This window comes from Lactuca virosa, chromosome 8 (genome assembly GCF_052849685.1).
Source record: "Lactuca virosa cultivar CGN04683 chromosome 8, Lactuca_virosa_CGN04683_v6, whole genome shotgun sequence".
Taxonomy (NCBI): Eukaryota; Viridiplantae; Streptophyta; class Magnoliopsida; order Asterales; family Asteraceae; genus Lactuca; species Lactuca virosa.
In genome coordinates this window covers 3,002,100-3,026,699 of record NC_136433.1, presented here as the reverse complement: position 1 = coordinate 3,026,699, position 24,600 = coordinate 3,002,100, and the positions used below count along the sequence as shown (strand labels likewise).

Sequence of the window (24,600 nt, the reverse complement as noted above, 5' to 3'; positions counted from 1 at the left end):
TTGGCCTTTAGGGTTCATATTTTGACCTAAGATGGATCTTAGACATGTATTGGGCATACATGTCTATAAAGCTTCCACCTTTATGATAGATCTAGTATTACAAACCCTTCTGGAGTAGTTGGATTAAGGACTTTTTCGGATTAAGGGCTTAATGATTAAGACATTATGGATTTTGGCTTTATTTGGACCTAGGGTTTGAGATCTTGATCTCTTTGGGTGTCTTAATGGATAAAGTTGGAAACTTTATCCATTTAGACAATAGTATGTACCAGATCTGAACTTTGGAGCCCTTAGGATCGAGGGAGACAACTTAATCCACTAAGCTGTCGAAGACTCAATGCCCACGACATGTCACCAGGTTGCCACGACATGACAATATGGAATATCGCGATGGGCTATTGCTGGAGGGCCACAACGTGGCCATAGGTGGCTACGACGTGGCGGTTGACTAAAGTCAACATTGGCCGTTGACTTTGACTGTTGACTTTTGGCATGGGTTAACTTTTTGGGCCGATCTCTATTTTTAGAAGGTAGACATAGGGTTTACCTTGTGTGGATTGTTAGGAGTTGTTTTGCACCCATCTTTTAGGGGTGAGAGTTGTTGGTTGTGAACGGTGCAGTGGGGAGAATCTTTGACCTAGGTGAGCACCTTTAAACCAAGAGCATCTATACCCCAAATATCATCTTTACCGAAATTCGATCTATTCTTGAAGTTCCAAGGCCATTCCAACACATTAGTCACATGTCGGAGCGTCTTTTGCTTTAGTGCCTCTTCACATGTTGGAGCACATTTGGCCATGCATTGGGCTTGCCTCCAATACATTAGCCAAAAGCTCCAGCCTTAACCAAAAGCTTTAGTGTGTTACCAAATACTCCAGCACGTATATCATTTCTCAGTTCACATTTAACACTTCATACGGTGAAGATGAAGACATGGGAGAGGCGAGGGAAGTACATGGTTGGGCGGGTCTCCATTTATCATTGATAAAAGTTAGTAATAGTTAAAAAATAATCAAACCATACAAGATGAAAAAAAAAAGTTGTTGTAGGTGATTATAGAGTAGCGGTTGTAGAGGGAAGGGTTGTATTGTGGTGGGGTATGTTTTTATTACCATAACATATACAACGGTACAAAGGTAACATCACTTTTAACGAACCAAATTAAACAAAGTTGAATAGAGGGACCAAGCACGTGATAAAAAGAAACCTAAGGGATTGTCTACTTCCAAATTGAAAAAAATGGTCTTGATTTAAAAAAGTACATAACAACAGGACCATATTTGTAATTTACTTAAAAAAAAAAACAAAAAAAGCCAACAAGAGTAGACATCCGGTCCGACTTGGATCTGAAATTCATTAATTTTTTCACCGTGTGTGCTGGTGTTCAGATTGTTTGCTGGGGCATTTTAGAAAGTTTATAGTTTCCATTCTTGTTCAACTTCTGTGGTGTTGTCGAATTTGTTGTTGATCTCATGTCTTGGTTTCTATATCCTGTGGCGTTTGTTTGGGTTAGTTATACAACTTTGTCTTAGTTTTTGTAATATTTCCAGCTCCTGGCTGGTTTTCATTTATTTATACAATTGCTTTGCAGTTCAAAAAAAAAAAATACAAGTTGCAGTGACAACTCAATCGTCATGTGGCGTTGTCTTTAATTAATAAATGGTCGTATTAGTTTACATAACGTAACAAACGCGCGCGTTTCTGTCATTTTATTTTATACATATGATGTTTTCCGTGCCAATTAAATATAATAATCTTAGTGTCAGCTCTTCTATAAATTCCAGAAGACTAGCTTGTCACAAAAACCAGTGAGGAGCGAAGTTTTATACAAAATATGGTAAGCATTCCGGGGATGATGATATCCTCTTCCGATGGTCCCAGGCCCATGCCAGTGATCGCAATGGGCACAGCAGCAGCGTCAGTCTTCCATGGAAGTGATGCCATGGCACCATCGACTATAGTTGACGCCATTAAGGTGGGTTATCGTCACTTCGACACCGCAGTAACATACCGAACTGAAAAACCTATCGGTGAAGGTATCAGCGAAGCACTCCGGCTGGGTCTTATCAAGTCTCGATCTGAACTTTTCATTACGACCAAGCTGTGGGGCATCTCCGCTGACCGCCATCTTGTTTTACCAGCCATCAATCAGAGTCTCCGGTAAGATTTTGCCTCCCTCCCTCGATCTCACTTGTATCATATATTCAGTACAATTACTGTTTACCGAGTCGGGTTTTAGGGGATTTTTTCAAGTTTAAAACCACGACTAACCTGATCTGGTTGACCATTAACAACCTTGTTATCATCAAAATTATAATTGCTCTCTGTTTTCGGGACGGAGAGGGTAATTATAAAGAAAGAATATCTGTATCACATCACCTTTATTTCATTAAAGATATAATTTTTATATGTTTTTGTAGATCTTTTATACATGATTGAGTATCACCAGGTTAGTATGGGTGCTATATTTTTTTATTGAAAGATACTTCATCCTGCTTTTATGCTGCTATTATATATATATATATATATATATATATATATATATATATATATATATATATATATAATGCATGGTTGGTAAGGAAAAAGATAACCAAATCGAGGGGGAGCTAAATAATCATTGAATGAAAGTCCACGATGCATGCTATATATATAAACACAAATGAAGAAGTAGCTAGACTCTGACGTAAAGTATACGACCTAATAATAAAAATATGTATAATGTAGGAATCTGGGATTAGAGTATGTGGATTTGTATCTTATACACTGGCCACTGAAGCTAAACCAAGATGAAGTGAGACTCCCTATTCCCAAAGAGTGTATAGCCGCAATTGACCTCAAAGCAGTATGGGAAGCAATGGAGGAGTGTCAAAGTCTAGGACTCACAAAATCCATTGGCGTCAGTAATTTTTATCCTAAATTGATTCAACAGATTCTTTCGTTTGCAAAAATCCCTCCTGCTGTCAACCAGGTGATCATCGTCCACTCAAACATAAAATTTAACCCGCTATCATCATAAAATGATTTATAATAACTTTATTTAACACAAGTCAAAGTGAAAATATGTTGTTACTAACATCATTAAAATCTGGTTTGAAGGTTGAGATGAACCCACGTTGGCAACAAAAAAAACTCACTAAATTTTGCAAAGAGAATAGCATCCTCGTGACTGCTTACTCCCCTCTAGGTGCTTTCGGCAATAAGGCATGGGGAGACAACCATGTCATGGAATGCGATGTTCTCCAAGAAATTGCCAAGTCCAATGGGAAGACAGTGGCTCAGGTACTCTTTATTGTCTCACTACTACTCATATAGATATAGCAGCAGATTAGAAAACGTGACGCAAGATGACTTTTAAAGTCAAATATGTTCCTTTATTATTCAAGATGAACTTTGGTTCGGTTTATATTGTTTTATTTTTATTTTTATTATTTTTTTTATTATTTTTGTTATTGTTCTTGGTTAAAGTGAATAAGGCGTTGACTATGAAGTCGAACACTAACACATTCACATCAGAAGTCTAACACTATAGTACGTATGGTGAACACATGTACTAAACTTCTATTACAAATGTGCAGATTTCTCTAAGATGGTTATATGAGCAAGGTGTGAGTATCGCAGTAAAGAGCTTCAATACAGAAAGGATGAAGCAGAACTTAGACATCTTCGGCTGGTCCTTGACTGAAGAGGAACTGGAAAAAATCGACCAGATTCCTCAACACAGGCTTGTGTATCTAATAGGCAAAATGACAACTGAGCCTAACGATATAATGGCTGAGATTGATGCAGAGCTTGATTAAAGAAGTATCATGATCAGTAAAAATAAATGTGACTGATCAACTACTTATGCATACTTTAATAAGACATTGTTAATTTGTTTGCATGCTTATATAAATATGAATGATCAACTACTTATCACATAAATAACACATCCCAAATAGTTTGACTCAATCACTCCCTCTTCCACGTATATACCTTCTATACATATTATGTGTATTTTCCCTCTTGTATAAAACTATTACGGCTCCTCTCTAGCCTAGCAACTAGAGACTAAGTTTCATCATAGTCAATCTCTTATTGCTGCATATAACATTTTGCAACGAGTTGGACCTTATTTCGAATGACGGTTCCAAACTCATCAACTTTGTTACGGAAAACCCATCGTGTACCTATGACGACTAGATGCTTCGCAGGGGAAACCAAAATCCATACTTAGTTCCTTTCAAACTTTGTCAATTCTTCTTGCATTGCTTTAATTTAGTCAAAATGTTCCAAAGCCTTATGAATTTTCTTTGGTTCCACTAACAAGATGAAAGCAACATAGTCACATTCGTCTTGAATCTCTTTGGCGGATCGAGTTTTAACATTGATGCTAGGGTTTCCAATAACTTGATTCGTGTTGGGGAGAAGATAAGGTTTCAAAAGGATAAACACCAAACTAATTTTATCTTATTAATATCATATTATCATCATGTAGATTACATGTGCCCCTTTATATACATGAGGCAGAAACGGTCAGGTATATCCTAATCAATAAATCGATCATGAACCAATGATTCAAAAATAACTGTCATATTTAACACATTAACTGTATCAGAAAATTAATTAACTAACGTATAGGTTAATATTCTTGTGTTGATGCCGTATAGGTTGTTGGTGATTTTAGTGTTATCAACATATTTTAGTGTAATTATTAATAATATTGAGATATGTTGACTTCTATTTTCTCACCGAGACTGGATGTGCGGGGTGTATTGTAACATCCCAAAATTTACGACCAAAAATTTCATTTTTAATTTAATAATTATAAAACCATTTGTCTGAAAACATCATAGTACTATCTCATATCAAAACCAATGTATCCATAGTCAACACATGTCATGACAAAATAATATCAGAGTATAAATCCCATAGATCTCATGTGTGGAAATCCTGGTGTGATGCGCTGCAGTCATGCCGGCTCCTTTCCCTTTGAAGAGGAAGTACCTGAAACCAAAACTAAAAACCGTAAGCACAAAGCTTAGTGAGTTCCCCCATCATACCACATACCATACAGTAAACATACTGCTAGACATATCTGGGTGCCCGGCCTACCCTACTGAGCATATCTGGGTGCTCAACCTACCATTGTCAGGCATACCGGGGTGCCCGACCTACCCCTGTCAAGCATATCTGGGTGCTCGACCTACCTCGCCAGGCATATCTGGGTGCCCGACCTACCATCCGATTTATTTCAACCGATTACGAGGATTATTTCACCCCTACCACTACCACATAATAACATAGCATAACATACTGTCAGGCATATCCGGGTGCCCGATCTACCATCCGGTTTATCTCAACCGGCTCCGGGGTCTGACCTACCCCTCCTACCACTATTACATAATATCATAGCATACTAGCACATAAAGCATAACAGATAGTGGCATACCAGACAATTATCACAAAGACAATCATTTCAACTATATCAACTACTAGTGGGTCGGCCTTGGTGCCTTCGACCCACTTCTACTGGAAGGTATCTCACCTCGATAACTGGGAATAGCTGCAAGAACTCCTATTCTAAAATCAACCCCTCTCAGACTCCTACACATAAACATTTCCTTTAATTACCCTTTTCATACTCATAACCCCTTTAAGGGTCAACTTTGCTAAAGGTCAAAGTCAAAGTCAACATCCTGGTCAAAGTCAACAACCTGGTTGACTCAACTCGCCGAGTTGGTTCATCAACTCGTCGAGTTCATGAATCAGGAACCATGAATCGCGATCCAACTCGTCGAGTTCTTTCACAACTCGTCGAGTTCCTCCTATCCATAGAATCAGGACTTCTCCAATCAACTCGTCGAGTCATCCTTAAACTCGTCGAGTTTTTGCCCTTTACAGACTCGGGATTGTTCGACCCAACTCGTCGAGTTCCCCTATGGACTCGACGAGTTCTTCAGTCTGTTGAGCCATCTTAATAGATTAAGCTCTTATCCTTTAGATCTAAGCCCCATACTTCATCTACATACTGAAAATGTCTTTTTAAGGGTAAAGTTTCCAACTTTACCCGTTAATAGCCCTACTTAATGGGTTTAGCTCAAACCCTATTTCTTTAAGACATAGATCTTGATCCAAAAGCCATAATACTTCAAACTAAAGCATAAAAACTGAGATCTAGACCCTAGACACCATATAAACACGTAAAGTCCCTGACTTTCTCTCCATGCATGACCTTTTGGAGCTTAAAAGGCCAAAATGGCATCCTAAAGCTTGTAAGGGACTTCCATGGCCATAAAGTTTGCACCTTTATGCCAGGAAAGTCCTTCTAGACCACAGATCTGAAAGAGTAATCACTTGGGACATCCAAGTCTCAAAAGCTAGCAATCTTGGACCAAAACATGGAGAAATCACTCCAAAACTAGATCTAAACATTGAATAGACAAGATAGGATCTTTATACCTCTACTGAACTAGAAATGGAGCTCAACTTCTGGATCTACTCTCCTCCTTCACGTCCTTGCTCCTTCTTCAAGAATCCTCTTCTTCAAAACCTCAAGAATGCACCAAAAATGGCTCAAAACTCTCAAAAGTGTGTTAGGGTTTCGTGGCTAGGATTTAGGACGATGGAGGCTGCAAATGAGGTCAGTCTTTGGAGGTTAAGGTGTTTAAATAGGGTGCTAAACCCTGAAAATTAGGGTTTCATTTTGGCAGCCCTACTCATCGAGTTGAATCCCTCAACTCGTCGAGTAGACTTGAAGTTCCGCGTCTAATTTCCGTTCCTACTCGACAAGTTTGGGGCCTCCAACTCGTCGAGTTCCTGTACAAAAATGAATAAATTGATTTAAAATACATACCAGGAACCGGGCGTTACAAATCTCCCCCACTTATTTTAGACTTCGTTTGGAAACAGCTCTGGGTAGTGCTCCCTCATCTTGTCCTCCACCTCCCAAGTCCATTCCGAGCCCTTACGGTGCTGCCATTGCACCTTCACTAACTCAACCCTCTTGTTCCTCATATCCTTCGTCTTCCTGTCGAGGATAGCTACCGGTCGCTCAATGTAGTTCATGCTGTCATCCACCTGAATATCCTCTAGAGGCACCACTGCGAAGTCATCTACCAAACACTTCCGCAGCTGGGAGACATGAAAGGTGCTGTGGATTTGACTAAGCTTGGCTGGTAGATCCAGTCAATACGCCACCCGCCTCACCCGGGCCAATGCCCTGAACGAACTAATATATTTGGGGCCCAACTTGACCCGCTTCCTGAACCGGATGACACCCTTCCAAGGTGACACCTTCAGGAGGACCATATCTCCTACCTGAAACTCCAAGTCTGATCGACGTCTGTCGGCGTAGCTCTTCTGCCGACTCTGGGCCGGTTGGAGTCTACTCCGGACCTGCTGGATCCTCTCTGTCGTATTGAGTACCACTTCAGTACTCCCCATGACCCTCTCTCCAACCTCACCCCAACATATCAGGGTTATGCACTTCCTCCCATATAACATCTCGAAGGGAGGACGGTCGATGACGTGGTAGCTATTATTATAGGAAAACTCTGCCAAGGGAAGGTAGGTATCCCAGCTACCACCGAAGTCTAAGACACACGCCCATAGCATATCCTCCATGGTTTGGATGGTCCACTTACTCTGTCCATCATTCTGCGGGTGAAAAGTCGTACTAAAGTGCAGACGAGTACCCAAATCGTCATGAAATCTCTTCTAGAATCTGGAAGTGAACCGTACATCTCGGTCAGAAATCACGGAAATTGGCACTCCGTGTCGAGCTACTACCTCCCTGATGTAGATGTCGGCCAACTTCTCGGCCGAAATGCTCTCCTGGATCAGAATGAAATGGGCACTCTTGGTCAATCGATCCACGATGAACCAAATCGAATCCACTCCCCGCGCGGTCCTGGGAAGCTTCGTGATGAAGTCCATAATAATATCCTCCAATTTCCACACAGGGATATCTAACGGCTGCGTCTTGCCGTGAGGTCTCTGGTGCTCGGCCTTGACCTTCCTGCAGGTCAGGCACCTCTCAACATACCAGGCTACATCCCGCTTCATGCAGGGCTACTAGTAATCAGGACGAAGATCTCTATACATCTTCGTCACCCCGGGATGGATCGAAAATCGGGACTTGTGCGCCTCCTCCATCAGGATCTGGTGCACACCTCCTACGTAAGGAACCCACACTCTACGGTGAAGTGTCAACAGCCCGCGGCTATCATAGTCGAAGGAGGAAATATGACCCACAATATGCTCACTTTTCTGGTGTTCCTCCTTCATAGCCTCCTGCTGGGCCTCCCGGATCTGCTCCAAAAGTCAAGTCACCACTGTCATCCTCAGACAGATGTCTCTGATCGGGGATGTGAATGCCTTACGTCTAAGTGCATCGGCCACAACTTTGGCCTTCCCCGGGTGGTAGAGGATCTCACAGTCGTAATCCTTCACCACATCTAACCACCGACGCTGCCTCATGTTCAGATTTGGCTGATCCAGAAGGTACCTCAAGCTCTTGTGGTCAGTATAAATGGTACAATGGACCCCATATAGGTAATGCCGCCAAATGTTGAGGGCGAAAACTATAACCCCCAACTCCAAATCGTGCGTTGGGTAGTTCGCCTCATGAGGCTTCATCTGCCTCGAGGTGTAGGCGATGATGTGCCCTATCTGCATCAACACTACGCCCAAACCCGAGATGGACACATCGCAGTATACTACAAAATCCTCAACGCCCTCTGGCAAGGCTAAGATCGACGCCTCATACAACCTCTGCTTCAAAGTCTCGAACGTTGTCTGCTGCTCGGGCCCCCAACGAAATACGACGGTCTTCTTCGTCAGCCGGGTCAGGGGTACTGCTATCTTGGAGAAATCCTGAATAAATCTCTGATAATAGCCTGCTAACCCAAGGAAACTCCGAATCTCATATGGAGACTTCGGAACCTCCAATCTCATCACGGCCTCCACCTTGGCCGGGTCGACCAAAATACCGTTCTGGTTAACAAGGTGCCCCAAAAACTGCACCTCGCACAACTACGACTCGCACTTGGAGAACTTGGATTACAAGCTCTCCCTCCTCAGGGTATCCAACACCTCTCGCAAGTGCTCCTCATGCTGCTCCTGCGTCTTGGAGTAAACCATGATGTCATCAATAAAGACTATCACAGACTGATCCAGCATCGGTCTGCATACATAGTTCATGAGGTCCATGAACGTGGCAGGGGCATTGGTGAGCCCAAAGGGCATCATCACGAACTCATAGTGGCTATAGCGAGTCCGGAAAGCAGTCTTCTGTACATCCTCATCTCTGACTCTCATCTGGTGATAGCCTGAATGCAAATCTATCTTGGAAAACCAAGATGCCCCCTGTAGCTGGTCGAAGAGATGATCAATCCTCGGGAGTGGGTAACGGTTCTTCACCGTTACCTTGTTCAGCTCCCGGTAATCTATACACATCCGATGTGACCCGTCCTTCTTCCTCACAAACAGGATCGGGGCTCCCCAAGGCGAGCTGCTCGTCCTGTTAAATCCCTTGTCTAACAGCTCCTGCAGCTGTGTAGACAACTCCTACATCTCGGGAGGAGCCAACCGATATGGTGCCTTGGCTATCAGAGCCGTACCCGGGACTAGGTCAATCCTGAACTCCACCTGTCTCTCCGGAGGTATCCCAGGCAACTCCTCCGGGAACACATCCGGATACTCCCGCACAACTGGCACATCACTCACGGTCGCCTTACCTGCCTCCCGGGTATCCATAACGTAGGCGACATAACATGCGCAACCCTGCTGAAGGTAGCGCCTAGCCCTCGCTGCTGTACACAAAGCTAGTCCACGTTGCGGCCTCTCGCCCTGAATCACCAACTCTCCCCCACTTAGGGTCCTGACACGTACCAACTGTTGCGCACAGTCGATCACCGCCCCATTAGGGCTTAGCCAATCCATGCCTATTATGACCTTGTTCCCACGCAAAGGAATAGGAACCAAATCCACGAGGTAACGCTCGTCATACATCCTCAAGACACAATCTCTGTAGACCTCCGATGCCCGGACAGATCGGTCGTCAGCAATCTCGACCTCTAAAGGACAATCCAACATGCCTAAAGACTCAGCAAACCTCCTGCTGAGCGCAAGAGATACAAATGATTAGGTAGCCCCCGAGTCAAATAACACCTGTACTGGGATACCGTTCACATGGAACGATCCTAAACAAAACACATAAAATATAAAACATAAATATCATAACCGACATGTAATAAGAGTTAGGGAGAAGAAAACATACCCGTCACCACATCCAGTGCGGCACACACCTCCTCGACGATCAGCTGGAAGGCTCGACTCCTCACCAGTGGAACATCTGTCTTGCCCAGTCGGCCATCCGTGATCCACAGGGTCGCTGGAGCTGGCGCCACCACTGGCGCTCCTGATGTCAGTCTAGGGAAGTTGGCCTTTTTATCGGCCCTCTGATTGAAATGAAAGCAAATCAGGTCTCATGTCTGAATAGTGGGGGTAGGGGCTGTACAATCCTTGCTAAAGTGCCCAGTCTTGTAGTACTTGTAGCAGCCCGATCCCCCAGCCCTGCACACTCCCTCTGTGGCCTGCCGCATTTCCCACAGCGGCTCCGGCCCTACTGGCCCTTCGACCTCGAGTCGAATCCCTTGGGTTTCTTCCTAGAAACCCCAGTTGTCTGCCCAGTCTCTGCCTTCCTCTTCCTGAGGTGCTCTATGTCAATCTCCCTCTCCCTCGCCCTGACTATCATATCCTCCAAGGTCGGACATGCTGAATAGCTGACATGTTTCTGAATATCAGCTCTCAACATGTCATGGTACTGGGTCTTCCTCATCTCCTCATTACTCGGATACTGAGGCACCAATAACGCCCTCTCCCTGAACTTGGCGGTAATCTCTGCCATTGACTCAGTCATCTATCACACCCCCGAACCAAGGATGGCGGAAACGTCCGGGGATGGAGGACTTCATGTATAGTATCATAACAACGAGTATAATAGTGACCAAAGAAAATACAATCACCATAAATGTAATTGAGAAAGTTACATCATAGTATGAGTTTACATGTTTCAAAATCTATTACATTATGGTGACAAAATGAAATGTTTAACGCCTTAGCGTCCCATCCTCAAAAGCTGTGAGTTACCTGTTTTACTGATTTCCTGAGAATACAAGTAGTTTCGAAAAAGTGTCGACAATTAAGTTGGTGAGTTCATAAGCTTTTGGATGTAGAATTTGAAAACCTTTGTTTGTAAATGTAATGTATACTCAAGAAAAATCCAATATTTTCCTTATAAAATGTTATGTAGTCTTAGATCTCAAGACCGAATGTATGTGTGTGTTTCGTACTTGTAATGACGTATGCAATTTTAAATAGATAAAACCCCCTTTTTAAAGTAGAATTTCCCGTAAACTTTAAATATGTCGTTATCTCCCTATGTGAGTCGCTATAACCATACTATGACAGAGTAGACCTGCTGCGACGTTCTTCAGGCTTCGGAACTGTTATGACATTTGTCACCCGTGGACTTGCAGGTCCCACTGTAGCTAACATCAAGGTGTGGGGTGTCAATCCCAATATAGATCTATATACAATTATCACGCTCTCCCTACAAGAGACTCTGGTTATAACTTACAAGAATTTTAACTCGTACTCTAAGAGTACAATGAAGAGATGTCTCACAATTTACGTTAACGAGTTTACGTGTGGTTTGAATGTAAAACCTTTTCTGTGGTGGAAATAAATCCCCTTTTATGTAGTATGTTTGTAATGTAAAATCCATAAACTATACTTATTATAGTTTATTGTACATGTTCGAAGTGAATGAAAACCTTTATCATGAATGGCTAATTTCTGTTTATGATGTTAAACTATCAAGAAATACATTCAACATTTAGAAACTTATTGTTATACACTTTGCTCAACATATTACAAAGTGTCGTTAATATTGTAAGCTGTTTAACTAGTTTTTAACTTTTCTGCACGTTTTTAGAAAAATCATAGAAAAATCATACGAAGTCGAAAACTGAATCCGTAAACTCTGAGAGTTTAGAAATTGTGTCTAGTTTGTTCATAATTTTTATTATGATTTTTAGTGATCTCTAACTTGTGTGAAAATGTTCATATTCACAGACTGGTACGAATTCATTTCTGAAATGATAGACAGTTTTGTAAAAATCTCCATAAATTGTAGGAAAATCGTATGGAGATGTGCAAGTAGTCATTAGAAAGGTATAAACCTGAACTACTTTCATATTAAACAGTTTTGAAAGAAATTAAGTTTAAGATGGTCAAAAAAGTCCGTGAATAGAACTCAACTTTTCTGTGAAAAGCTAAAGTATGAGTTTGAGTTGTGTTAAGGTGATTTAACTTGTATTCCCCCCTAAAACTTGAAGAAAACATGAAAATGTAGGGGTATGAACTCACCTTGAGTGATTCCTTGAGATGGATGTTTGAAGAGAGGGGGTTTCCAAGTCAAGAACACCTGGAAGATGCTTGCAGATTTGAAGATCCTAATGACAAATATGTCGATATTCGTGTAAGAAATCCATGATTCGAGTGAAGGTGTGTAGAATGTTCAAGTGTAGGATGAAGACACTTACCAAAGTGGATGAAAAGCTTGAGATCAGCCCTTGAAATCTCGAGTTTTGAGAGAGAGGAAATGAGAGAGAGATATGTTTGCTTTTGGTGAAAGAGTGAAGTCTTAGAGGAGAAGGTAATGTTTGTCTAAGATTTGGTTAGGGAATCATATGGAGTGTTGAAAGGTGCATGAAAGGAAAATGATTTGATATGGTAAAGTGTGAATAGTGACTGGAGGTTGTCATAGAGTGGGTATGGGGGATGACTTGTTGTCATAACTTTATGGGGAAAGTCAAAAGTACCTTCTTGTACTTGCACTTTATCTTAATCAATATTATGGATTATATCTTAGAAATCTCCAAGATATGGATAAATCATGATGTTAGAGGGTTGAAAATGATAAAATATGGATTTGGGTGAAAATCCCACGTTAAAATCATGAAAAACGGGCCTAAAACGCGAAGGTACTCGAAAACCGGGAAGAAAGAAGTGAACCTGCGAATATCCAAGGTCAGGACCGAAGATTCGGCCCAATGAGGTTGAGAACCGAAAGTGTGTTCGGTTTTAGATGGAGTTCAGTTGTAAGGATAGGGACCGAAGTTGGAGGGAACCGAAAGTAGCTGAACCGGATGTGAGTCTCGGACTGAAGGCTGATGAACCAAACCGAAGGTGAGTATCCAGACCGAAAGTGAGTTCGGTCCTTAGGTGGCTTCGGTCCTAATGGAGCTTCGACTCCGAGAGGTTCGGTCCTTATGGGTTCAGTTCTTAAGGGTAGTTTCGGTTCTAAATGACTGTTTTTCAATTTAACTTCCCATTTTGAGTGGATTCTGACTAAGTTAAGGGTCGTGATGCCCCGTGTGATTACAAAAAGTTAAAAGAGATTTTGAGAGAGATTTGCGAGAGATTTGGGAGAGAGAGAGAGAGAGATAGAGTGAGAGAGATTGAGAGAGAGTTTGTTTGTGACCTTTGCGAGTGCTTAGCCTTGTAATGCAAGTTTTGTAAACCCCGTTAAGCCTCGTTATGAGTGTTATACTCCCCCGAACGGTATGTAATAGTGTTTTATCGAGTAGTTTCATCACTTACCCTGATTAGGGCTTAGATTTCCTGAACACATGAAACCTCTAAGCGATATTTTGTATTAAGATGGTGCGTTGTACAATAGAAAACATATTGTAAATCCTAATATACAAGGGTTAGATGAGTTGACCGGTTTGACTTGTTGACTTTATTTGACTTTGACTTGACCAAAAATTGATGGTTGTCACATCATCTGTCTCATATCAAGAAACTCCCTGGCTTGCTGTTGAATCTACACAGCTGGTGCGAACTCAGCTCGAAATCTGGTCACAAAGTCCGACCAGGTCATAGCCTCAATGGTTGGGGCTCCCAATGTGTTACTGACTACCTCCCACCAGTCTCTGGCCCTCTCTCTCAAACATACTGCAGCATACCTGACCTTCGACCCCTCAGGTCAGAAGCTCGTCAACTGTGCAGACTCGATGTCTGCAATCCATCGCTGATATGTGCATACTTAATCATATATTTTGCATAGAATCTTAATACATTTTGGCAATTTTATTACGATTATTGAACAAAAGGTGCTTAATTACATTTGAATTTTATTTTCAGCCTAAAAGACATGCTCGGAAGCAAAAGGAAGCAGGACTAGCTATTGGAAGCAATGGAATTGAAGAAAGAAGAAAAATAGTCAAAATCATGAAGAACTCGGCGAGTCAATTCCTGACTCGACGAGTCACGACAAACATTCGCGAACATAGAAGTCCTTGTCATACACGGATTTTTAATGAAGGACTCGGCGAGTCAGTCCCTGGACTCGACGAGTCAACCCTGTTTCAAGAAATCTATAAATAGGGACTTTGAGATCGACACCCGGTTTCTCTCATGAAACCTTGGAGGCTAAGCTACGATTGAAGGTGCCGCTGAGGTGCTGGAAACCAGAGAATCAACCCTACATTCGTTTTTGAGGAGAATCAAGGCAAATTCAAGTTTACTCTTTACTTAATCTTTTGTTTGAACTATGTATGAACCAATTGATTTCGTTTTTGAGTTAGTTTCTGCTGTAATCATGAGCTAAGACTCATATATTCTGTTTAGGATAGATGATTTTGTGAATATGGTTTGATTTTTGTGGTTGGATTAATTTAATTTGGTGAATATTGTTTTGTTAAGTTTGTTAAAGAACCTTATGTGTTAACAACAACTATTTTCTGTTAATTAACCAGTAAATTAAGTTGCATGAACATCTCTTAATTGCTAATCTCATATGATTTATGTGAAAACATTGTTATATGCCTAGGAATAGCGAACGTGAAACTAGGGTTAACTAGGGAATAGGTAAGTTAATGTGTGAGCTTGTGTGACGAACCATCAACAAGAGGTTAATTGAACGACCAATTCAATTAGCTACTACAAGTCTTACTTAACCCGAATCAATAAACTAGGAAATTAGTTAATTTAACCAACTGGCCATTGATTGAATTGATTTGTTTTCTAAGGATTAGTAATAGCGAACGTGAACCTAATCACACTAATCGGTAGCTAATACTAATTAATCCATTGCACTTGCCATAAAAATCAACCATATGAACAAATGATTCAAACCTAAATAGAAGTCTCCTTAATTATTGAATTTAGTTGAATTTTTGTTTGCTTAGCTGTTAATTGCTTAGTTTAAGTGTTAGTTAAGTTTCTAGTCTTGTAAAACTAGAGAAAACCCTTTCCTTTATTATTTGTTTTTAGATGATTCTAGTAGTTAGTTTAATTGTCGTTCCGTGTGTTCGATACCCTGCTTGCTAGATCTATACCACCAATTAACAGGTACACTGCCTTTTGTATGTCTAATTTACATTAAAAAATAGGAATAAAACTAGTTCGTTTCACACACAGTTTTTGGCGCCGTTGTCGGGGAACGGTTCAAAAATTAATTCTAATTGTTAGTGTTATCGACCCTTTGTGTGAGATTTATCTTGCACAAAGTTACTGCTTTAGTAATTTAGTTATTAGGTTTAAGTTTGTTAGTTTTTCTGTTTTTAGTATTTTGATAAAAAAAAATTCTGTCTTAACCTTGAACTCGCTGAGTGCAGTCGAAGCTACTCGACGAGTCCAAGGCGAATTTCCAGTTTCGTTTTTTTTATTTCATTTTTGTTCTTTTTACGTGTGTTCTTTTTTTTCTTTCAGGTATTTTATGACCCGAGGATCAGGCACACCCTTGATCCTACCGCTCGAAAACTCGGAATCCACTCTTAAGAAGGACAAGAACAAACCCGTAGAATCATCTTCAACACCAAAGAAGTCACCATTTAAGAGCCTCAAATCAGCTTTTAGCAAGAAAAAGGGCCAGAAAGTTGGAGAATCCAGCAACGATGGAAGACACCGAGTACGAAACCGAAGGAGAAGGAAATGAATCCGAATACGAAGAAGGAAGCGACATAGAAGGCGAACTAGCTAACATCGATGAAGTTCCCATGGGCGAATGGAAGAAAAGGATGCGTGATGATACCGGCCCATGACTCGTGCAACCTGCGATTCCCGCAACCGCCACCTTTGAACTTAAGGGGCACATACTCGCCCAACTTAAGGAAATCCCATTCTACGGGAAAGATCACGAGGACGCATACAAGCATCTAGACGAGGTCAATGATATAGCCGACTACTTCAATGTCCCTAATGTGGCCCGCGACACCGTTTTGCTTCGTATGTTACCAGTCACATTCAAGGGAGCTGTGAAAGATTGGTTGAAATCACTCCCTCCAGGATCCATCACCACTTGGGCTAAGATGCGGGAGGAATTTATTGATCAATTTTGCCCTCCATCAAAGATAGCAAAGTTGAAGAAAGCCATAGCAAAATTTGAGCAACAAGCTGGCGAATCACTTTATGAGGCGTGGGAGAGATACAAGGTCTTATTAAGGAACTACCCACATCATGATCTAAACAATCAACAAGAAGTCTCCATTTTCTATGATGGAGTGAACGTGACAACTAGGCAGCTCCTTGATTCGCGAGGACCACTCACAAAGAAGGCACCCCCGGTGATAAAACAACTAATTGAAGAATTCTCTAAGCACTCTAAAGAATATCATAACCCAAGGAATGAACCAAATCGAGGGGGTGGTGAACTCAGTTACTGATAGCATGACAGCAATGATGGCTAAGTTGGAGAGTTTGGATCGAAGAATGACTAAGATGGACCAATCTATCCACGCTATCCGGGTGGGATGTGAGAATTGTAACAGGCCTCACCTTACTAGAGATTGTGATTTGGACGAGAATGGGAACCGGAAAGCACAAGTGTGCTATTCAAGTGGCGATAAATATGATGATGATTGGTGAAAACCCAAGAAGGAATGGCTCCCGTACGATGAGTACAAAAGGCAAAGGAGGAAAAGTATAAGCAAAAGGCAAGGGGTTTTTATAAAAAGGAAGAACAGGTGCAAGAAAGGAAACCAGAATTTGAAGATATGCTCATAAGATTTGCAGTTGCATCCGAGAAGAGACACAATGATACTGATGCTGCAATAAAGGAGCAACGAAATATGATTAAAGAGAACCAAGCTATGATGATAGATCAACAAGCTATGCCTAGGAATCAGCAAGCATCCATTCATAACATTGAAAAACAGCTAGGCCAGCTTCCACAACAAATCAAACAAAGAGCACCGGGTGAACTTCCTAGCAATACCGAACAAAATCCAAGAATGGCACATGTGAATGCAATAACAACATATTCTGAGAAAATTTTCACTCCTTTGACCCCTATCCAGAAGGGTCCCATAAAGGTGCAAAAAGAAGAGGCAGAAAACTGGGAATCGAGTAAACCCGACTCGACTCGCCGAGTCCCAGACAAGGACTCGACGAGTCCAAAGTCTGATGACAAAAACAGCTTTCCTTTAAAACCTTACCGGCACCCTTTGCCATTTCCGAGTCGATCCATACCTGGTGACCAGATTGAAGAGTATAGGAAGTTTATGGAGCATATAAAGGCACTCCAAGTGAATATTCCGTTTATTGAAACGATAGTTCAAACGCCAAAATATGCAAGCTTGCTTAAGAGCCTCTTTACAACTAGAAGAAATATGGAAGAAGTGGCTGAGATAGTGTTGAATGAGCTGCCAGAGAAGAGGGGCGATCTGGGAAGCATCACCGTACCTTGTCAATTTGGGAACTTAATCACCACACGAGCGTTGACTGATTCAGGGGCAAGTATAAATATTATGCCATATTCTTTCTTCAAAAAGGTAAACCTTATGGACCCAAAGCCTATTCAAATGAAAATCCATCTAGCCGATAAAAAAAATAATATATCCAATAGGAGTGTGCGAAGATCTTCTCATCAAGGTAGATAAACTAGTGTTCCCTGTTGACTTCATAGTACTAGACATGGAAGAGGACCTTAAAGTCCCAACCATTCTTGGCCGACCGTTCTTGAATACCGCTTGTGCCTTAGTAGATGTGCGCGAATCTACACTAACACTAAGGGTGGGGGATGATTCGGTAATTTTTAAAGCTGCGCAAAAGGATGGGTACATAGAGTCAAGAGAAGATAACGTTTCCTCAATGGATTTGGATGATGAATTGTTAGAAATAGAGCTTGCGCTTTTGCAAGAAAGCAATCCAAATCAATTCATATTATCTTTGGAAGCGAATTTTGATGCTAAAAGAGACATGAAGGAGATAGAGAGGATGATAGAGGAAGCTGATTACCAGGAGACCATCAAAAGTGTTGAAAGCTCACTGACTCGCCGAGTAGCACCCACTGACTCGACGAGTACATACGAAGAGTCATGATCTGATGGAGATTTTGGCCTGCAAACCACGAGTACCCTCTCTGGACCCGACGTGCACATTTTGCGTGATCAATTGGAGAATCTACTTGAGGAAAGCAAAGTTGTTAAAGATTTGAGCGACTTTGAAAATGCACACTTGGCTTGTCTTGACACAATTGTGCAATATGATGAAGCAGTTCAAGATAACAAGAAAGAAAGCTTAGAAGATAAAGAGAATACTAAGGCTTGGAATAATGATAAGCATAACTCTTCCATTGAATCACATATGCCTGATCAAGAAGCAATGTCAACCACAATCAAAAGAACCAACCCTCGAGTCCTAGTCTCTACTACATTTGAAGTTTTCAATTTTAAACCACCGAATTCTTTATTATGTAATGAAAGTGAGGAAGAATTCGTGACCTCGAGTGATGATGAAATAATAACTGAAAAGGCAATCGAGGTAGATAAAGGGGGAAGGGAAACGATGGGGCGTAAAGAGGGAGGAGTGAAAAAGAAGAAGCGTGGTAGAGGGATAAAGCGTAAAGCTGAAGAAAATGCCACAAGGAAGAGAATGGAAGAATTGAAAAGGGCGTGTAAGAGGGGAATCCATACTTACAAAACGAAGTATAGAGTGCAAAAACCAAAGAAGGAGATCCCATTGGAGGAAGCCACTGAAACGTAGAGCGAGAAGGAGTCCAACTAAAGACTCCTAAAAAAGAAGCGCTTAACGGGAGGCAACCCGTTAATAGAGTTTGCTTTCTTTTTACCTTTCTTTTTCGTTTTATTTTTCGTGGTTTTCTTAGGATTGCGCTATCTAAATCTTCTTATTTATCTACAAATGATTGCTTGAGGACAAGCAAGGCCTGAGTGTGGGGTGTGGTGTTTTTTTTATTTTAAAGAGAGAAAAGTTTTAGAAATTTTTTTCAAACAGATTAAAAAACTCGACGAGTCGGTCTATGACTCGATGAGTCCATGCGTAAATGTTGAAGATAAATTCCCGACGCGACTCGTCGAGTCGCTACACTGACTCGACGTGTCGATTATATTTATCGGAAAGAATATATTTTTTACAATCTGTAAATTAGGGTTTTAACCCTAATTTGTAAAACACTTTCATTCACTTCACACAGCCGACACCAGCGTCACTCGCCGTGCCATTCTCTCTCAAGCATTCATCTTCATCTCTTCAATTTCTTCCAAATTCTTCATACAAGGTAACATTTTTCTTCCCTATTTCTATTAAAGGTCAAAACTTTAGAGGATTCATGACTTAATTTGTTGAAAAAACCCGGTTTTGAAAAAGACATAATTTCTAGGGTTCCAATTTTTGGCCTAAATAGAGTGTTTTAGATTGAATATTTTATGATGTAATACTCTAAATACCTTCCTAGAAAAACCCCTGAAATTAATTTTTAGTTTGGATGGATGATTTGGCACGATTTAGAAATGCGACACGAGCAGGTCAAATGACACGCCGAGTTAGTTCATGGACTCGACGTGTCAGTCCCTGATGCAGGCCAAATTTTATTCTAACATTTCTGTGGTGTTTTGGTGTTGATTTATCTTATTTTATGATTATAGAAAATGTTTTCCAGAAGGGGCCAAAGTTCACAAGGGAACCAAGGGGATCATCCTTGGTTAACTTTTCCACGAATAGAATCAAAGTCCACAATGACTAGATGGAGGAAGAAGTTGGAGGAAGTTAAAAAGAAGGAAGTTTATGTGCCCAACACAATTAACTGGGAGTGGCTGGGACAAGTTCGATATGAGGAGGAATTGGCTCCATTTGTGGTCAAGACATTTGTGCACAATGGGGTGTCATTCACTTGTGATAGGTGGAACCGATTATTCCATATTCAAGAACTGGTGTTTCAGGAGTTGTGTTGGGAATTTTTCTCAACTATTACTTTCCATGGAGGAAATGATTACCACAATCCGGGTGTCCTCACGTTTTTCCTTGGCGGGGAATACCACCAATGCAGCATGGTCGAGCTTGCATGGAGATTAGGCATCTATGACCATCATTTGGTCAATACTGAAGGTTTTGGTACTTTCTTGGAGCATTGTCACAAGGAGTTTTCGGAGGGTGTTGTGGGTTCCACATGGTGGAACACAATTGCAAATAAAGTCTACATCCCTAAATCGACTCAGGAAGGGAGCATCCGTTCACCAATCCACCGTCTAATTCACCACCTTATTGCTTGCACAGTCAACATGCGAAAGGATGATGACAAGGTTCCTAACCTTGATGTATTCTATTTGTGGAGCATCATTACACCCCACACCTTCTGCAACCTCCCATATTGGCTAGCCAATTATTTGAGTGAGGGAGCGGTTAAGGATAGAAAACCTCCAAGATTAATGGCGGGATATTCGTGACCTGCTTGGCGAGATCTTTTGGGTTGATGGAAAGCGGGGCTTGGAATTTGTTGACTTTGGTCCCGACTTCTCCTTTTAATATTATTCTTTTTAGGAGGGTAAGGATTATAGAAGAGTTTGGTGGTGGGGTTTTTGCAATCCCACATGATGATGCGGTTATAGCACCCGAGGAGCTAGGTAGGAGGGTGAGGAGACGACAAAAAGAAGCCCATGATGACCCACCGGTGATTCCAGTCGATGATGAAGTACCAATGGATTGGTACAATGTGGAGATGAGACAATTTCAAGATGATTTGGCAAGGGGTGTGAATTTTGGCAACCAATCTTATATTCAAATGTTTAATCATTTCAACATTCAACATGTGGATGGGGGTAATTATCCGTATGTGCGCACATGGGAGGAAATGATCAATGCAAGAGGGAGTGGAGCAAGCGGAAGTGGAGCAAGAGGAAATGATGATGGAGATGATGATGAGGAAGATGAAGATTAGATTATCCTTTTATTTTTTACTTGGTTGTGTTGAAACAATTTTTATTTTGTTTGGTTATTTTGTTTGGTTGTTTTTGGATGAATAGTTTTTAGGATTGATTATTAGTTTGTTTTCCTTTTTATTACTTGTGTGTTGCTCTTTTCAGAATTTGAATGAGGGTTTACATGCAAGGTTCTAGAGAGTAATAGAATAGTGGAAGAATCAAGTCTAGGCGAGAGAGAATCAAGTTTTGAGTCCGAATATGAAGAGGGTTAAAGAGTGACTAAACACTGAAGAAAAATAAGCATGAATGTCATTTCGAAGTTACTTCAGCACACCAAAATCGGATTAAAAACAGAATTCAATTTTTTCCCACACAGTGACGTACTCGCCGAGTGCATATAATGACTCGGCGAGTCACAGTGCAATTTCATGATTTCTGCCAGTTTCGCGCTACAACTCGGAGAGTCGCCTTACAGACTCGAAGAGTTGATCTTTATTTCACCTCTCAAGCTTATGATTTGATGATATTTTACACGGCAATTGGCTGCATTTTTGGAAGATCATTTTCTGAAGATTTCCGAGAGTCTTTCCTGCATTATTTAGAGCTGTCAACCACACGACATTTGACGCCCAATGCATGGATGAGCTGTTCCCATGTCTAAAGTCAGCTGAAGATGGAGTTTTCAATGAAGAAGATCAACCTCGCCACTACTATCCCAGGGGAGTTTGTTCCAATTCCCTTTTTACTTCTTGTTTTTATCATGCATAACATGCAATGGGGACATTGCATAAATTAAGTGTGGGGTAGGGGGTTGGTTACATTAGTCAAATTAGAATCCTAGGCTAAATTTTAATTATTTTTTTTTACAAATTTTGCATAAAAATGGCTAGGACTTAATTTAGAAAATTTTGGTAAAAAAGCAATTAGGAATCATGCTAGTATTGTGTTTGATGATTTTATGAAGAACCCAAATGTTTAGTTGAGCCTATATACGTTATAATGCATTTGTGGCCCCCTTTATTCTAGTGAAATCATGGGACAAAAACACAACCTCGCTTAGTTTGAGGATCACAACATGTTTAGCATCATGTACCAGAAATGTATCCAGGAAAGCTTAGGTAGTCATTGCACTTAGACTAATGCCTTAACCAATAAAGGATGAAGTTAAGCTTCTTGCTTAAGCATGTAGGTATTGAGTGAAAAAAAGTCAGTTACATGTGAAAAGAAAAAAAAGAGAGAAAAGTTACCAAAAAGTAAAGAATTTTGGAGCAGTTAAATTATTAAAGTATGAAGATCAAAATTCTGAAGAAATTCAAAAGTTAAAGATACCAAAAATCAAACGGAAAGGTGGTGAATTCAAGAAATCAAAGAGATCAAAGATCAATAAGTGAAGAATTCAAAGAGCTCCATTGTGGTATCAAAGTTGTAATTTTTCTAGAATTTATGTATGCTTGGTAGTTTAACCAAAAATGACTTGAGGTTAAGGAAGTTTTCTGGGGATGGATTCGGAGGGATGCATAAAATGAGTGTTGTTCAAAAGAAGTGGGCGAGTGCTTATGAGGATTGTGAGTATTTAGAATAGAGGGGGGTCCTGAGGAAAATTTTAGACACAAATGCATGCGTTGCGGTCTTGGCATAACGACTGGATTTGATTGGGATTGTCTTATGTGATATTGGTATGCTAAAATTTAGTTTTGCTTGGGGGCAAGAAAAAGTTAAGTGTGGGGTATTTTGATATGTGCATATTTAATCATATATTTTGCATAGAATCTTAATACTTTTTGGCTATTTTATTAAGATTATTGAACAAAAGGTGCTTAATTACGTTTGAATTGTATTTTTAGTCTAAAAGACATGCTCGAAAGCAAAAGGAAGCAGGACTAGCTATTGGAAGCAATGGAATTGAAGAAACAAGAAAAAGAGTCAAAATCATGAAGAACTCGGCGAGTCAATTCCTGACTCGACGAGTCACGAAGAACATTCACAAACATAGAAGTCCTTGCCGTACACAGATTTTTAATGAAGGACTCCGCGAGTCAGTCCCTGGACTCGATGAGTCAACCCTGTTTCCAGAAATCTATAAATAGGGACTTTGAGATCGACACCCGGTTTCTCTCATGAAACCTTGGAGGCTAAGCTACGATTGAAGGTGCTGCTGAGGTGCTGGAAACCAGAGAATCAACCCTACATTCGTTTTTGAGGAGAATCAAGGTAAATTCAAGTTTATTCTTTACTTAATCTTTTGTTTGAATTATGTATGTACCAATTGATTTCATTTTTGAGTTAGTTTCTGCTGTAATTATGAGCTAAGACTCATATATTCTATTTAGGATAGATGATTTTGTGAATATGGTTTGATTTTTGTGGTTGGATTAATTTAATTTGGTGAATATTGTTTTGTTAAGTTTGTTAAAGAACCTTATGTGTTAACAACAACTATTTTCTGTTAATTAACCTGTAAATTAAGTTGCATGAATATCTCTTAATTGCTAATATCATATGATTTATGTGAAAACATTGTTATATGCCTAGGAATAGCGAACGTGAAAGTAGGGTTAACTAGGGAATAGGTAAGTTAATGTGTGAGCTTGTGTGACGAACCATCAACAAGAGGTTAATTGAACGACCAATTCAATTAGCTACTACAAGTCTTACTTAACCCGAATCAATAAACTAGGAAATTCGTTAATTTAACCAACTGGCCATTGATTGAATTGATTTGTTTTCTAAGGATTAGTAATAGCGAACGTGAACCTAATCACGCTAATCGGTAGCCAATGCTAATTAATCCATTGGACTTGCCATAAAAATCAACCATAGGAACAAATGATTCAAACCTAAACAAAAGTCTCCTTAATTATTGAATTTAGTTGAATTTTTGTTTGCTTAGCTGTTAATTGCTTAGTTTAAGTGTTAAGTTTCTAGTCTTGTAAAACTAAAGAAAACCCTTTCCTTTATTATTTGTTTTTAGATAATTCTAGTAGTTAGTGTAATTGCCGTTCCCTGTGTTCGATACCCTGCTTGCTAGATCTATACCACCAATTGACAGGTAAATTGCCTTATGTGTGTCTAATTTACATTAAAAAGTAGGAATAAAACTAGTTCGTTTCACACACATCAATCGCCTAGCCACAACGGGGTCCTTCACCCTGCTGAAATCTGGCGCTCCGCATCCCCTGAAATCCTTGAAGGATAGCGTGTGTGTCCCAGAATGGCCAGGTGCCATGTCACTCTTAAACGACCTAAGGTGATCCTCCATCAGCTCGATGAAACCTTCCTTGATCGACCCAAAAATGAACGGGGTCATGTCAAGGATGCCTCTCGTAATCTCAGATACGATGAACTTGCGCAATCCGTCATCAACCGACTCAGAATGTAACATCCCAAAATT

At 40.6% G+C, this 24,600-nt stretch overlaps 1 protein-coding gene and 1 non-coding gene across 2 annotated transcripts; one reads left to right on the top strand and one right to left on the bottom strand.

The window, feature by feature from the left end:
• The first annotated feature begins 1,790 nt into the window (after positions 1 to 1,790).
• LOC145134890 (D-galacturonate reductase-like) lies at positions 1,791 to 3,951 on the top strand. The gene is made up of 4 exons (XM_079069701.1): positions 1,791 to 2,160; positions 2,728 to 2,971; positions 3,100 to 3,282; positions 3,579 to 3,951. Exons 1-4 carry the CDS (start codon positions 1,835 to 1,837, stop codon positions 3,798 to 3,800), a joined length of 975 nt encoding a protein of 324 aa, XP_078925827.1. The 5' UTR covers positions 1,791 to 1,834; the 3' UTR covers positions 3,801 to 3,951.
• Positions 3,952 to 16,412: 12,461 nt separating this feature from the next.
• LOC145135043 (small nucleolar RNA R71) lies at positions 16,413 to 16,519 on the bottom strand. Its single transcript, XR_013719524.1, has one exon. It is a non-coding gene; the product is annotated as a small nucleolar RNA R71 (small nucleolar RNA).
• Positions 16,520 to 24,600: the final 8,081 nt, after the last annotated feature.

Excerpts from the sequence above, each read along its gene's own strand:
- LOC145134890 (XM_079069701.1), top strand. The coding sequence starts at position 1,835 with ATGGTAAGCATTCCGGGGATGATGATATCCTCTTCCGATGGTCCCAGG. Across the intron at positions 2,972-3,099 it reads TCCCTCCTGCTGTCAACCAG|GTTGAGATGAACCCACGTTG; the intron begins GTGATCATCGTC and ends TCTGGTTTGAAG. Across the intron at positions 3,283-3,578 it reads ATGGGAAGACAGTGGCTCAG|ATTTCTCTAAGATGGTTATA; the intron begins GTACTCTTTATT and ends ACAAATGTGCAG.